The sequence below is a fragment of the Haliotis cracherodii genome, unplaced genomic scaffold (assembly GCF_022045235.1).
Source record: "Haliotis cracherodii isolate W230 unplaced genomic scaffold, xgHalCrac1.p SCAF_3, whole genome shotgun sequence".
Taxonomy (NCBI): Eukaryota; Metazoa; Mollusca; class Gastropoda; order Lepetellida; family Haliotidae; genus Haliotis; species Haliotis cracherodii.
Genome location: NW_027266286.1, coordinates 65,550,069 through 65,566,540, shown reverse-complemented (window position 1 = coordinate 65,566,540; position 16,472 = coordinate 65,550,069). Strand labels below are relative to the sequence as shown.

General features: G+C 44.9%; 1 protein-coding gene across 2 annotated transcripts in view; it reads right to left on the bottom strand.

The window, feature by feature from the left end:
* Positions 1-1,205: 1,205 nt before the first annotated feature.
* The window catches only part of LOC139473687 (toll-like receptor Tollo), a 39,383-nt gene continuing 24,116 nt past the window's right edge, over positions 1,206-16,472 (bottom strand). The window contains exons 2-3 of one of the 2 annotated variants that reach the window (XM_071256387.1): positions 14,982-15,386; positions 1,206-5,949 (exon numbers count right to left, since the gene is read on the bottom strand). In XM_071256387.1, coding sequence (XP_071112488.1) covers positions 2,142-5,948 — 3,807 coding nt within the window. In that variant the 5' untranslated portion in view covers position 5,949; positions 14,982-15,386 and the 3' untranslated portion in view covers positions 1,206-2,141. Of the gene's footprint in view, positions 5,950-14,046; positions 14,346-14,981; positions 15,387-16,472 lie in introns of those variants that run through there. The other variant, XM_071256389.1, reaches the window with a different exon arrangement.

Below are 16,472 nucleotides of genomic sequence, written 5' to 3'. Positions count from 1 at the left end.
CCTGTATTAAAACCCTGTATTAAAACCCTGTGTTACAACCCTGTGTTAAAACCCTGTGTTACAACCCTGTATTACAACCCTGTATTACAACCCTGTGTTACAACCCTGTGTTACAACCCTGTGTTACAACCCTGTGTTAAAACCCTGTGTTACAACCCTGTGTTAGAACCCTGTGTTACAACCCTGTATTACAACCCTGTATTACAACCCTGTGTTACAACCCTGTGTTACAACCCTGTGTTACAACCCTGTGTTACAGCCCTGTGTTTACAACCCTGTGTTTCAACCCTGTGTTACAACCCTGTGTTACAACCCTGTATTACAACCCTGCATTACAACCCTGCATTACAACCCTGTGTTAGAACCCTGTGTTACAACCCTGTGTTACAACTCGGCCCCAGTTCTGAAACCAACGCGTAAGTATTCATGTAGTATCCTCGGTCCCGCTCGCGAAATACAAGAATTCAGACACTTTCGTAAAAGCAGTATCACACATGCTCGTATAATAATCTCTATGTATGTATGTAAACAGAGGGTGTGGACAGGTCACCAAGAGGCCACTATCGGTCACCGTCGGTCAGTGTCTATAGAAGAATCGCATCAGTTAATTTCCCACAGTTGTCTTTCATCAGAGACCAGAAAATAAAAATATATTTTTTAGTCTGTTTTATGTTCTTTTGGATTTTCCCAAACATGACAGCAAGCATTACCCACACACGATTCCCATTTTCCAGCGACAGCGTTTTTATCAAATTTAAACGGTAAATCACACAGTCGAGGCTTTCAACCCATCCATAAAATCCATAATAATTTGTAGAATACGTTTCAATTGAATCATACATCCCCATTTTCACGCATTCACGCAAAAATCCAATTAGAAATTTACATAGAATTTGTTCCATGTATTTTTAGTCTCCGATATTGCACAACCCCTTTGTAATGAAAGGGTGCGGAATCCCAGAGTGTGGGTCTGTAATCAGTACCGCCATAACGCTGGCTGCCATCTTGCCCCAGCGTTTCACCTCCAAGATTTGTCACGTGACTAAGCTGAAGGCATGCGAAATTGTTGTCAACGATTGATCCGGTATGGAAGTGCTCATGAATCTGCGTGATTGTGGCTTTTTAAAACAATTATTCCCTGAAAGCTAAAAATCACATCGCTGATTAGCATCGATTTTGTTCCGAAACACAACCAATCACAAATCAACACTGACATTACTTTATTTAAATAACAATAATAATAACAACAAGATATATGGATCTGGCGCAGCTTCAAACCCATGTTATATATAATAAAAAATATTGCAGAAAGTTACATAACTCGTTCCCCGATGGTGGCAGGCAAGTCATAATACTGTACTGCAAAAGAAACGCAACGTGGTGTCAGAGAACGAGAACGTTAGATTACTGAGGTCAAAATAATGTGCATTGTTCTTCTCAAGTTACATTTCCAGATACCGTTTTCATAGAAACAGTTCGATTCCCGACATGGGTACAATGTGTGAAGCCCATTTCTGGTGACCCCGCCGTGATATTGCTGGAATATTGCTAAAAGCGGCGTAAAACCATACTCACTCACTTCATAGACACTGTTTTAGTAGACACTGGTTACAGCAATACGGATCCTTCCCATAATTGTTCTCCGACAAGGCAAGATTTCGCGCTGACTAACAACTCTCCCCGAAATAAATATTAATATATTTACTTCTATAATACAAATCATAAAATCAGATGAAGCCAATTCGTAAAAAAACAACGTTCATTTTCCTATCAAAGCGTCATTCCATCTCGGCGTTTGGCTAAGAAGTTCTGACCCTCAATGGGAGTATATGTCCCTCAAGGTAATCCCAGCCCGGGGGTGTCGAGGGCAGCATTGGTTCACTGATTTAGACATATTGCATTTGGAACTGAAGAAAAGCAAAGTGATCACAATGAAATAATACAAGGAGTATTGTCTGCAGTGGTGGTTAGTGGTCATAGTTTTGGCACACATGTTTATCACGTAACCATGGAAACTCATAATACTAAGTAAAAAATGGATCTTGGAAGCGTTTTGAATTCACACATTTCATTGACAGTCACAAAAGCGTCGTGCACTGGACACAACACGTAGTCGTCTACATTGGTTACATTCGGGAATTCTACGCCCTGTCGTAGTAACAGGCTCCATAGAATTCTTGTTGGTTTCTTGGTTTGGGCAAGGGTGGCGCCACCTGTGCGTCACGTGGTCTATAAGGGAGGGGCTCCACCTCCTCGTAGTGCCCGGATGAGTTATAGTAGGAGCCATTATAGTTCGATGAGTCTGTGTGGTGAGCGCTCCCTACACTCTGGTACACCACTGACGACACAGGGACCTCGTACAGGTCGTTGACTACGTTCTCAGAAATGACGCTGATGCGACCGTTGTTGTAGACGCCGGGCAAGGCGTCTCCAGGATGCCTGATGACATTCTGCACAGCGTACGCCCCCTTCATATCCACGTATCGGTCCTGCACATCAGGCAAAGCGTACGTCAATTTTTCCCAGAACCAAGGATCTTTATATTCTAAATATGTCCGAGTTTTCATATAAAGTTTTATCTGCGGGTCGAGTCTCCGCTCGTCGATGTCGTGCATGACGATGACGATGAGTCTGTTCTTCATCTCGGACAGCACCTGCTGATGAGCCGTAGTGAAACTAAAGCGGCACCATTCGTCGTCCAGGAAGCTGTCAGACAGCACAACAATAGTCCTTTTACTACTCTGCACACTTCGAACAATTGTCTCGGCTATTGAAGCCCCAACTGGGAAATCCCGGAAATGTAAACACAGTTTAAATTTTTTATCCCCATTTTCTAATTTGGGAGTTAGTTCATGAATGATGAAATGTTCGTCTTTATCACTACAAGACACAAAGGCGTCGTAGTACCTGGTGGTGTCATTTGCCGTTGGGTCCTTAGAAAACAGCCTCCACCCGAACCTAGAGTAACACCACACCTGCAGCAGGTCCTTCTTGGCAATGAGCAGGAGCACTAGAATCGCCACTACGGCCACTGCTGCACTGACTGCTATCAACAGTGTCAGCTGGGTAGTGTCCCCTACTTTTACCACACTGTCAAAAGACACGTTGATGAAGAACGTACTGTTAGCCTCACACAGCGACTGTTCAGAGTATTCCAGGAACGCCACCGTAGCACTCTCCCCCGGGGCGAGCGGATCCCCCTCTAGCATGCATCGGATGTGTACAGCGTCCAGCACAGATCGACCATGACCTATGAGCATCTTTCTGAACGCACAGATGAAGTCTTGTTGGCATGACCACGGGTTGAAGGCTAAAGCTACTCTGGAATGGTTCATGAGTGGCGAGATTTCGCTGATGCTAATATTCTCGAAGTCATTGTACTGTAGGTTTAGATAGAGCAGATTAGGCACCAAGCCGAGGGAGCCGCTCTCTACCCATGATAGTCTGTTGTTCTCCATATGCAAATACGTCAGGTTTGTCAAGCCGGTGAATACATCTGAACCAATAACTGTCAGATAGTTATCGTTAAGATACAGGATCTGCAGGGACTTAAGACCGATGAAAGCTCTGGACTCGATGTGATGGATGTTGCTGTGGTTGAGATGCAGCACCAGGACCTTGGACAGGCCCAGGAAGATGTGTTGTTGCACCGTTCGGATGTTGTTTTGGTCCAGCAGGAGCTCCGTAGTTCCAGTTGGGAGGTGTGGTGGGATGGTGGTCAAGTTCTGGGCTTCACAGTGCATACGGTGGACTGGGAAGTGCGAGTCTCCAATAACACATTTACACTTGTTGGGGCACACGTACTTACAGTAACAAGCGTCGAACCCACAACACTGACACTTTTTGGCACACTTGACAGCATATTCACACAAGAAATGGGACCTCGGGACTGTTGGTATGGTCCTAGGGATTCTGTCATACACGCTCATGCACCTTGTATTGTAATAGTCCGGGAACATTGGCAGTGACGCTCCGTAGCTTGTGAGTAAGCCCTCATTGAGGTCCTTCAACCATCCAAGTTCACAGTCACACTGGAATGGGTTGTTACTGATGTACATCTTAGCTGTGGGTTTCATGTCTCTTGGCAGTTCCACTGAGATGGAGGGCAGGGATGTGAGGTTGTTCTCGGTCAGCTTCACCTCCTTGAGATATAACATCGTCCTGAACGTGGAGTGGGAGATATAGTTCAAACGGTTCTGACTGAGATCCAAGATTTCTAAAGAGTCCGGAAACTGACCCCTGTAGATCTCCTCCAGCTGGTTGCCTCGGAGATGGAGGTGTTGGAGATCCTGAAGTTCCCGGAACGCTCCCGTCGTCCCTGACAGCTTGTTCTTGTTGAGGTTGAGATAATACAGAGAGGACAGGCCCCGGAACATGTCCTCGGTCAGGTTGCTCAGTTGGTTGTTGGCCATGTTCAGCAGTTCAAGGTTCACCGCGTCCTCGAAGACATATGCAGGCAGAGTGTGAAGCTGATTAGCCTTGAGGCTCAGCCCTCGTAGGTAGGTCAGTGTCTTGAAGGTCGTGGAGTTAAGAACAGTGAGTTCATTAAAACTGAGATCCAGGTATTCCAGCGAGTCTGCGTGTTCTAGGTTGGGCAGCTTGCTGAGGCTGTTGTGGGAGAGATTGAGTTTTAGGAGAGCCTGCATGTCCGACAGAAGTCCCCGGGGAAGTCCGTCCAGGCGGTTGTAGCTCAGATCGAGCTGTTTCAGGTTCAACAGGCCATGGAAAGCCTCCCTCCCCACCGACTGAAGCTTGTTGTGTGATATGTCCAGAGTCTTCAGACTGAACAGGTTCCGGAAGGCCTGACGGGGAATAGTGGTGAAGTTATTATACGACACGTCCAATATGAACAGTCTCTGTTGTTTCTTGAATGTGTTCCTGAACAGCTTGTCTATGCGGTTGTGGGACACGTTTAGGTACGATAACACTGGCAATTCAGCCAATGTGTCTGGGTCAACGCGCGTCAGTATGTTTCCAGCCAGGGAGAGGGTATCGAGAGAGGGTAGGCGTGCTATCTCTTCCCATACACTATCATTAACATTGACGTAGTCCATATTGACCTGTATGATGTTGGACATACCAGAAAGGAGGCCTTTAGGAACCCCATGCAGTGGGTTGAAAGACAAGCCAAACACTAACAGCTCCGTACAGTTCTTGACAAAATCAGGCGCAACCTCTGTCAAAGAGTTGTTGGTCAGATCAAGCCAGATGAGATCTGAGAGACGGTTCAAGGAATCTGTCTCGATCTTCTTGATGAAGTTGTCTGATGCTGTGAGTCGCTTTAGGTTGGGAAGTGAGTATCCTAGCATGAGCGGGATGGTTGTGATCATGTTGTGACTGACATCTAGGATCTCCAGCGACTGCAGTTCATTGCCCCCACAGAGGATACCAGCGTGGTCCAGACTTGAAACAGCATTGTTGGAGATGTTGACCTTGTGGATGTGGTTGAGATGGCAGATGGAGGGCATGTGGCTCAGGTTGCTGTCGATGATGTGTAGACCTCGGAGACTGACCACCGAGTCCAAGAAGCGTGGGTGGATGTTGGTGAGCGTAGCGCCCTCTATGTGCAGCTCCTGGAGGGAGGTCAAGCCTGAGAACACGTAGGGAGGGATGTCGGTGAAGCCGCAGTTTTTTATGATTAGTTGTTTTAGTTCGGTCAGTTGGCTAAACATATAGTTCCATAGGGGACTACGACCGGGCACTGCACAGGTTAGAGTCAAGTACACGGTCTTCCTCTTCGGGATGGTTGCAAAGTATTCCTTGTTGGGCAGAGAAGACCACGAACAGTCCAGGAACACCTCCCCTGTCTCCTTCAGCCAAATACAGTCACAAGGGCGACCAGGGCAGCTGTATTCCCCCGGGGTGGGGCTTGGCACCGTGGGGGATGCTCCTATCCCCGCAAACAGCATCACACCCTGTAGCGTCAGGAACAGCGGTGGAAGAGGCATCCTGCAACAGAGAAGAGAATACGGTAATTAGGTATTACATGATTAGGTATTACATATATATTACTATAGTCAAGATATTGTTAGTGATGTCAGTCATACTGACGGTATCGGTGTTTCCTGTGGAGAGAGAGAGAGAGAGAGAGAGAGAGAGAGAGAGAGAGAGAGAGAGAGAGAGAGAGAGAGAGAGAGAGAGAGAGAGAGAGAGAGAGAGAGAGAGAGAGAGAGAGAGAGAATTAACATTGAAACATGAGACTCATGTGTCAAACTGGAGCAAGAGCTATGACATATTGCTACCCGACCTTCACAAAGTCTTTGTTTTGTATTGATTATTCTTTGACACCTCAGCAATATTTGAACTACATTACGGCGGCCTGTAAATGAATAATCGAGGCAGACTGATATTATTTGTAACCTCCCACGCTGACGGGGTACGATGACACGCAATCAACCAAGTCACTGACCACCCGATCCACTGGACGCCTATTACGACAAACATGGGTTTAATGGGGAATCTATTCCGGAATCCCCATCGTTACCAAGGAAACCAATATTATACCACGTGGCCATTAATCCGAGAAAGGCTTGATGACACACAACCAGCTGGGCCACTGGTGAAGGTTCGCGTTCGAAAAACATCCATACACATCCGCCATTGTGACCAACCAATAAACATTATTGTCACTTTTCAAATCAAAAATAATGTTCAATGACCTTTCTGAAAATAAAACCCAAATTGCGACTTTTAGAGATTGACTTGCAACCGGAATTCTGCTCCTCCCGATGTCAGACACACTTAAATATACATCACTCAAACACACTTCATTCTTACATCGTTGACAGCCATATGTCCTGTCCGGAAACGACCGTTTTACTTTAATCGCCTCACAAGCAGGTTAAACACCCCAGTATTTTACACAAATGGCGTTCCGTAGCTCCCCCGCACTCTTCTGTGTTATACATGGACCAGAGCCCGTCACGAGCTAACGCCAATGTGTTTAATCCCATTTCGCTGCGACTGCGTTGCTAATATTGGCAGCTCTGTTTATTTCTTGATGCTCAAACATCTTTATTTGGTGCAAAGCGGCTACTTCTGCGCACATCAGACGCTTGGCATGCGCAAGTGCATACAACATTATTGGTCATGTTTCCGTAATGCCATGAGCTCATAGATGATTGCGCAAAAAACAGAAAAAAACCTTCCTTTTTGAGTTTGTCTCTCACCTACCTGTTCAGAGATAGCAAACACGTCTATTCACAGAACCTGACAAATATGTTAAGCCATATATCTTAGTCAATGTCTATTTATTGGGTGTAAAATAACTGTGAAAGAAACTTGCTAGAAGTGGCTACCAACCATCGCTAATACTGACATTCAAGAGTTTTATCAATGTAACAGGCTCTTTTAAGGTTGTCCTGAGTTCGAATCCCAGTTTCTCCCTCATGTGGTTTCAGCACTGTGGGCACCATGCCCTTGCTCGTGGGTTTCACCAATGTGGAAAACGTTTAAGACTTGCGTTGCTAATTCCTTCCACATTCAGCTGACACGCCGTGATATACCTTATATACTGTTCAAAGCGGCGTTAAACCCAAATCCCACACTCACTCTATTGTGGCAGGTCTCTTAGTATGTGAAAACATTGCTTTAAAATAATTGTAATAATAATAATGATAATAATAAAATAATAATAGTTATTTTTTTCAATAGAACTTTTCATCCTCTGCTTTTTAATTATTGATACTAGGCTTGCTTTAGGTTGTCTAGACTTGCCTAAGCTTTGGGCTTTTTAGTAAATAATAATTAAACAAATATTTATTCCAGTCAATGCGATAGCAGGTCTCCACGGGTCTTTATAAAACTGCCTCTGTTGTCACAGCACCCCCCTTCCCCACCGCCGCCACAACCAATCACTTACTCCAGAAACAGTATACGGATGAAATTGAGCAAGTGTATTAACTATTTAAAGAAACGTTTGTCGTGTCTGTGCGCTAACGCAATATATACACTGGTGGTCTATCCATCAGGCAGCCGATGACATTCAAATAGCAGCTGTGCCTTCATTTGGAAGTCCGGCAAGACAACTACATACATATTTCATAAATGGCCAGATGAAGTGCCACTTTTAACTGTGTTACACATCCGTCTTGGTTGTAGGTCGATTAGTTTAACTCCAGCTCATGAAGTCAGTGAGAGGAGGGGTGGTCTATCCAGGGTAGGGTTTGGGGTGTGGTCATGTAAGAGGCTTAATGTACGGTATGTCTGTTAGAGTGTTAGAGGGGTCGGGAGATCGAGTGTGTTTTTTTCATGACAGTGGATCCGTGAGTGGTAGGATGGTAAACCGCGAAAGTTAAGAAATGTTTTGTGCTATCTATCTATCTATCTATCTATCTATCTATCTATCTATCTATCTATGGAAGCCAAACTGCCAAAACGCCATCACACAGTCATAAGACTTTCACCGCATCAATATATTCTAATACCACACACCAACTATATCTATGAACGACATAATCACTTTACGAGGTCACCCCCACCACACCACCCTTCTTTCACTCCAACGTTGGTATATGTCAACTACCCTGTACCAAACACTGAACATTCGTGGCACTGTGACATGCCCGCACAGAGCGGAATACGTTGTGGGGAGAGCCATGCTCCCTTGACACGCATCGCTGTCATCAACCACCAGCTTCCTGCCGCTCGGGAGTTGCCTATCTAAGCACAAAACATTCCTAATCACTCACGGTTTACTGACATGTTATCTTCCTATCGAGGTCGATGAATAACATGAGCTTACACATAAAACGAGAAAAGTCCAACAGCATTACATCATTTGATTCCCGTTTTGTTACGTGGCTGGTAAGCGGTCGTCTAGAGCTGCGGTGAGACAGTAAACCTCTATTGGTATATACTCCAACCGATTTCGTGACATGAATGAGAAAAAGGATAGCAATTGTGTTTTGAAGTTTTACCGTCCTTTTAGCAAATTAAGACTTTTTATTCCCGTGTTCTATATACAGAAGCACGACGATCTACAGTTTATGCGATCGTGACCACATACAAACCAGAGACTGAAGAAAGGCACGGCTCAGTTTGCGTCTGAAATAGTTTGATTTAGTCGGAGCTACGAACATAAAACTTTCATTGCCGGATCTAATTTTTCCACATGCAAAATCAATGTAGGGGCACTGTATTATTGTAGTCTGATAAGGAAAACAGTCTGCTAGCGAAGAAAATATTATTTTAAGCAGAGCGTCTGGTGCGGAAGATGGTGTACGCCAGGCGAAAGGCAGTTCGCAGTGATTGCGCCAGAAGTGACCACGTGGTGTAACTTGCCCGTCTACAACTTATCTTCACGGCAAGTTCTGGTCTGCGTCACTTTCACTCGGCCCTCACCCCCCTGTCCCTCCCCGCCACCCCCTCCATCTTGAATGCAGCCAACAGCCCAGGGGTAATTATTCCGGATTCGAGGTGTTTACATGATGTGGTATCCTACAGTTGTGTCGGTGCTGACACACAGATAAGGAACGGACGGGGGGGGGGGGGGGGGGGGGGGGGGGGGTGTAAGGAGGGGGGTAAGGAGGGGGGTAAGGAGGAGGGGGTGAGGAGAGTTTTATTCAGCGGCTGAAGAAGGGAGTTATGTACGGTGGTACGGAGGGGGTGGTCTATCCGGTGCAGGGTTTGGGGTGGCACGCACGGGTGATTAAAGAGGAGAGTTAATGTACAGTATGTCTGTTAAAGGGGTGAGTGTGTTTCCTGACAGTGGGATTGTGGTGGGTATCCTTAGGCTAACTTCTAGTCTCTGAAATGAACAGATTTTACTGATACAAAATTGTTAAATTATAGTTATGAAATATAGTAAAAAGGAGTCAAGAGACTCTCTTCATTGTTAATCTAGACTTGCATACATTATAGACTTGCGAAGGCTGTATTGGGTATATTTGTTTCAGGTTCTGTATGACAGACTAGGGTATCCTATCCGGGTGGGGTTTTGGGTGGGTTAGGGTCATGCAAGAGAAGAGGTTGGGTGGGGTGGGGTTGTTTACTGACGTGGGTGCGGTGTCTTGTGGAGAAGGCCTTGGGGGAAGGGCGCGTAGGGAGACGAGAGGAATCACATTTCGTGAACAGCAGCACCGTTTTAGAATGGGTCGGATGGAGTAAGAGATATGTGTATCTGAAACAGTGGTAATGATGGAAGCGGGGGTGAGAGGGAGAGAGAGAGAGGGGGGGGGGGGGGATCTGGCAGAGAACTTGCTGTTGAGGCTCAGCTTGGTGTATTATGACAGAGATATATCGGCGATAAGGAACGGAATGTTGGGAGGGGTGGTAGGCGCCAGCTGGTGGGAGACCTTAGACCCAGCACCATAGCGGCTGGGGAGGTTCTCCAAGGTGTAAACATGTAAGGCTTTGTGATGACACTATCACCCTTGGGAGGAAACCTATCTTACCGAGGTATTACCTGATAGCCAGGTCAGTAGGAGGTACGGGCAGTCAAGGTCACGGGGTCCAACATATAGCATCAACACCATGGCTCCGTTCCACAAAGCGCTCCACTTAGTGCTACGACCGTGTATGTTAAAGAATGGAGTTACAATCGTCAGAGCGCTAAGAATGCTTTGTGGACCGGTCCCACGACTCACACCAATCAACTGATCAAACTGGCTAATTAACCATGTCCTAAATAATGCTGTACACTCAGTGATACATATATCAAATATCTGTCTGTCTGTCCAAAGGATAAGAAACGTAAGTCTGTCTCACTGTACCCTGACCCATGTTATTTTCCCATCCGCCCAGCCCTGTAACGCAATACCCCTAAATAAAGCAAGTCTAAATTTTGTGCACAGGTTCTGAATCTCCCATCTCATCGGGGCTCCTTTTCAATTTAAATGGATTGCTTGTTTCTATCAAAATTATGTATCTTCAGAGCCTAAGCGTTAGTCTACCGCCACCGTGGCCTGCTCATGTGCGCAAGACACTCAAACCAAGAAGAGCCTTTTGGTAATAATACCTTCCCGAGTTCTAATTACATCGCCTGCGTGTCAGACTCTTATGTATCGTTACAGCTCAGCCTACAAGCGCTCTGAAAGATTATAATATGTATGCGGAGGGAAAACATCGAATATCATTATATCTGCTCGGTGAGAAGCGCAATCGCAGTTCTAATCATTTTGAGAGCTTGTCACAAACTGTTTATAACGCAGTTCAATCTGCCCAGTTAATTCTACAGCTGTCAGTTTGCGCTACTACAATAATCCTCGCAAGCCAGGACACGAGTGTTATTACTGTCAGAGCTGCTAGCTCTGCACAGAATCAGGACTGTCACTAACAAAATCTCCACCCCGGTGCCCCCAGCACATCCAGCCTTGTAGAACACTTTATGTCAAGTCAAACTCAAATAACTCACCGTATAATATCAGATAAACATACTTGAAACATTTGGTTACGTTTACTTATTCCGATCTTTTTCCAGCGCATATCTACAGGGAAGGATTTAATTTTGAAGGAGCTCGTTGATAATGTAATTTTAACATAAGATGACCTGATTTATGCGTGTTGTCACTGTATAGAGTATTGGATGAAGAAAGTGAGTGTTGTTTAAGGAACATTCCAGCAATATCGAAGGACATGTCGTATCCATTTGGGGAATCGATTCAGCGAATTCGGTGTGACGTGCAACGCTAATATGCCACCCCTTCGTCGTTTGTGGTAAAATTAAACGCTTTTACTCATTTGCCATTTTCAGAGAAACATTGACCCGTGGAACTTCCTTCTAGCGGTCAGAAAGCCCCTTTTAATATTGGAGTGTCATGGCGACCGGAGCAGACGACAGATGGTAACGTCGTCAGCTCCGTCAGGGCATACGCGTGATCGACGACCTGACAGATGACCTCAACGTCTGGACATGCCCCCACTTCGGAGACGGCGACGGACAAAGATGATGTCGTAACCGACGGAGGGCAAGAGGGCTAATAAAACCAGACTGGCGAGTGTGGAGATCAGATCACTGGCTACATCAATAGGATGGCCACGGCAAGTACAATCAGCATTATGGCTTAATAAGGGTAATTAATCACATCCGACAGGCTTGACGGGCCAGCCATGTGCAGTGGAGCTGGGTGATGGGTTGCGGTCATCTTGAAGCGGGGTGGCCCTTGGGGAGGGTCGACATGGTTGTACCTACTAGTATATCCCCCGTGGTTCCGCACGAGGTTTTGTCACGGTGTTGCACTCATCCGAATAATAAGTCAATTATGCGCGTGTTGAGGATGAAAGGGATGAAAGTCTGTGACCGATGGTGGTTAATATCGTGGTGAAAAAGACGGGGGGGCTGCAGTTGTAGAGAAGGTGGGGTAGGACGATTTAGAGGGGGGGGGGGGGGGGGTAAAAAAATCATATTTTTTTAACATGTATCAAGTAAGCCGTGTAACGTTATCGATCGGGGTCGGGGTATTATCGATGCGACTTGGCATCAATGTAAGAAATACGAGCGTGGATGTTGGGGGGGGGGGGGGGGGGGGGGGGAGAGAGGTGGCCATTGATGTCGTAAAGGAGACAGGAGGGGGGAATTATGCTTGCAATCTTCAATTGATTCCCGTCGTGGGGTCCAGTTGGGAGCAGTTAACTACAGATACTACACAGTTAACTACAGATAACTACAGTAACCAATTGATTACCGTACAGCTTTACGGTTCCTAAATGGGTGTGTGATGGTTTAACAGTCATCCCTCGCGACAACTGCGGCAGCCGTACCACGTGACGAGGGTGTTCTACCGGCACCGTCCACGTAATCTTTTCAATAATCAATTGCTTCCTGTCTTCCTCGTTTCGCGGATCAAACACAGGCGTCTCGTTAAACAATCGCAAGTGTACAACACGGTGTAAGAACGGTCTACGTCCGGAAGGGGTGACACGCTGTTTACTATTATGGGAGGCAATTAGAACCCATCACCTGGAAAAATCTTGCGCATGCAAACGATCTGAGAAGCTGCGTGGCTTTAATTTACCCTCCATTATTGAAAGTTCAGTAAATTGATAACACTTGAGAAGTATAAACACCAACCACTTTGGCTGTTTCCCGACGTATCCGGGCCGATATTTGATCTGGGGAAATCTGTTTACTAACTTGTGTCCAGTCAGCTGGGCCATAAACAAACACCATATCAGTGACCAAAGGTCAAGATCGGACCTGACATGGTCAAACAACAAAACCTGGTCACACTGAGAGCAGTCCCGGGGCGACCATTACCCCTCCACCTCAATCGGCAGTTATATGCTGTTCAGTTTCAACGTGTCCAACATACATGTATGTATATGAGAGAGAAATATATAAATATATGAGAGAGACAGAATATATAAATATATAATTGTCACAGATAACTTGAATATATAGTTCCGTTTTGTTTCTTGTTTAACGCCGCACTCGGCAATATTCCAGCTATATGACGGCGGTCTGTATATAAATAATCGAGCGTGGACCAGACAATCCAGTGATTGACATCATGAGTATCAATCCACGCAATTGGGATACAAGGACATGCATCAACCATGTCAGCGAGACTGACCACCCGATCCCGTTAGTCGCCTCTTACTACAAGCATCGTCGACTTTTACGGCAAGCATGGGTTGCTGAAGACCTGCCCGGATCTTCACGGGTCATGTCAACAAACATATTGTATATAAGTGTCCATATGTCCGAGTCGTACCACTAAGATCATTTGGCCATAGTGGTGGTCATTGAAACGTGGGAAGGTGGAAGTTTAAATATATTTCTACTTTACATAGCAAACATCATGAACATGAAAATAATTCATTTTGAAATTTCAGCTCGATTAAACTACATCCAGTTTGCTCACTGTAATTTGAGAATATGAGCTTGGTGCATAAACCATGCATACTCCTTCAATATATCTTAAACATTTGAATAGATACATCTATTTACATACTTGTTCAATTTATTCCAGTGACATACAATTACAAAATCTTCGGAAATTATAATGTGTTAACCAAAGTACTTTATATACGCATATTTCCCAACATTGAAACCAAAGTTAAAAGACGACATAGTATTCTCGAATCCTTAAAGAAAAGTGTACTTACGTGCCAGATGAAACCAAAAAGAAATTTCATTCATTTGTAGACGTCTATCACGAGTGTACATTCATCAGTGTCTACCCGAGACTAAATAACCTAGACCACCAACACGTGCGAACGTCCGTCTAGGCCAACGGGACTACTCGGCACATAAGAATTTGCTGTGGGCGACTGTAGCCGCCCTCTTGTGTACATGTGTTGGCGCATGCCGACAGCTTCAGCCACATGCGCCCGCCATATATACAAACATACAGGTCGTCTTTCTGCAGGTGCCAGCTGATTTGACATGTATATTGATGAGGGTAATTACAGGGAGATATTGTCAGTGTGTTTGCGTAGCGCGATCTTACACTTGCACCACCGATAGCATCAAATGAGTGTATTGTACTACAACACTGTACGGTTAACAGGAAACAAGGCTTTAACAAGCCCGCCTGGCGGGTTATCCATATGTATACAATATACCCCAGCGGGAAATGAGAAAACGACATAGAATATATTTAGCTCTCCTTTTTACATTTCATCAGTGAAATATTATCTTAGACTACAATTTAATATATTATATGTATATATATATATATATAAGTTTTTGGTTAAAACATATTTATTCACAAGAAGTGACAACTTCAAAATTCGATTGCCCTGAATAAAGTCTTTTAGAAAGTGGTCAAATACAACATATGTCAAACATAACATATGTTAAGTCGGGATTACATGTTCTCAATAAAATACAAATTCTAGTAATTTGGGGGGAGGAGTCCGATCCGGCGTTGCCCTCTCCAGAATTTATTCTATCTAAAATATTCTAGTTTTGATTCCGAGTGTTTTTGTACCGTTTTAGCTATGAGACTACATATCACACCCCCATTCACCTCAGACAGGCCTGGTGGTATAAGAATACATTGACGATATGCTATCAGTGAGGTAATCGGCATACAAACCTGTGATAATTGTTAATCCTACAGTCAACGCTCTGTTTCGTCCATCCTAGCTTGAATCAGGTATTCCTTGGTAGAGAGCCGCTTCACACAAACACTGCATAACTCTCATCGCTAGTTGTCCTCTGTCCTGACTTTAGGTAGCACAGTCACAAGTAATTGCGTCCCGAGAGAACCCATCGACACTTTCTGACATTTGACGGCTCCTGAATCCCGCTAGGGGGTTCCTCGGTATAATGCGCTGGGCGGACCTATGGGCAGGGCGACGAGCCTTGGCTGTTGAAGTGACTGTGCGGTATAGCGAGCCGACCGGTCCGAGCTTTCTCGCTAGTGAACACTCAGCGGCAGTCTGCAGTCAAGTGATGACGACAAACGTTTCATCTCAAGTCGTGGTTTATTTCCAGGAAACTGAAAAAGTAAATCTCATGTGAGAGCAGATCGCCACACGAATGTTTGTGATAACTTTATTGTGACTCAGATTACCGGGGCTTTCCCATTACGTGCATCCAGATGGACGAGTCGATTCCTCACAGGGGCGAGGGATATCTCACAATCTAAACAGACTCGAACACACTGGATCTATTTGGCAGAATTATGCAGGTGTTCAGTATATAGACTTTTGGAAACAGTTTAAGAAGGTTGTCCCTGTGTAATGATACAATAAGTAACTATATATATATCAATAACCCAACGCCCACCCCCAATATCATAATGGCACAGTCGTGTTTACAATGGCCAACGTGTCTGCTGAAGTCTTTGTGTACGGTGGCGGCGTCGCAGCCTGTGGGTGTTTATGTATTTGTTTCCTGCACCATTGCACCACTTTGTACCGCATCACCCCCCTCGACCCACAGGGGCAGCATTAACGCTAATCCCCCTTCAAACTGACTCTCCATCAGCAACGCAAACACTGCCCTAACGCAACATATTGCTTTTCGCAAAGAACAAAACACCCAAGTGTTATATTGATTTTAACGACAACAATCCAATAATTAGTTTCTCGAGTTTGATTTATTTTTAACACGACGGCGATCTATTTTTCCAGTTATCAATTTAATCCATCTTAAAAACAGCTCATGTCGAAGAACGCTAGGTCACGGTAGCTGTATCAGAAACGATGTCCTTCTATCGGCTTCTCCGTCACGACAACTTATGAGAATGAATAACGCCATGACATTTTATTGAAGTAATACTGTTGATGTAAGATTTGGCGACCTCGCGTAAATATCTCCGTGTTACAAAGCCGTAGTAAACAGAGTTTTGGGTGAACAAGGATATGTTAGCGTATTCAACTTCACAGCTTAATTGTTTATCTTGATCTACTAATTATGACCAGGTGTTAGTCGACATGTTCACTTGGGACGCATTGCCACTGGGTCAAATGTTTTCTTTTAACGGTAATCGACTAGGTAAAGAATCTTTCGAGTGACCTAGTAAAGTTAATATTTTCACGAGTGCAGGCACGTCACAAAATACACAATAACAGGATATAGA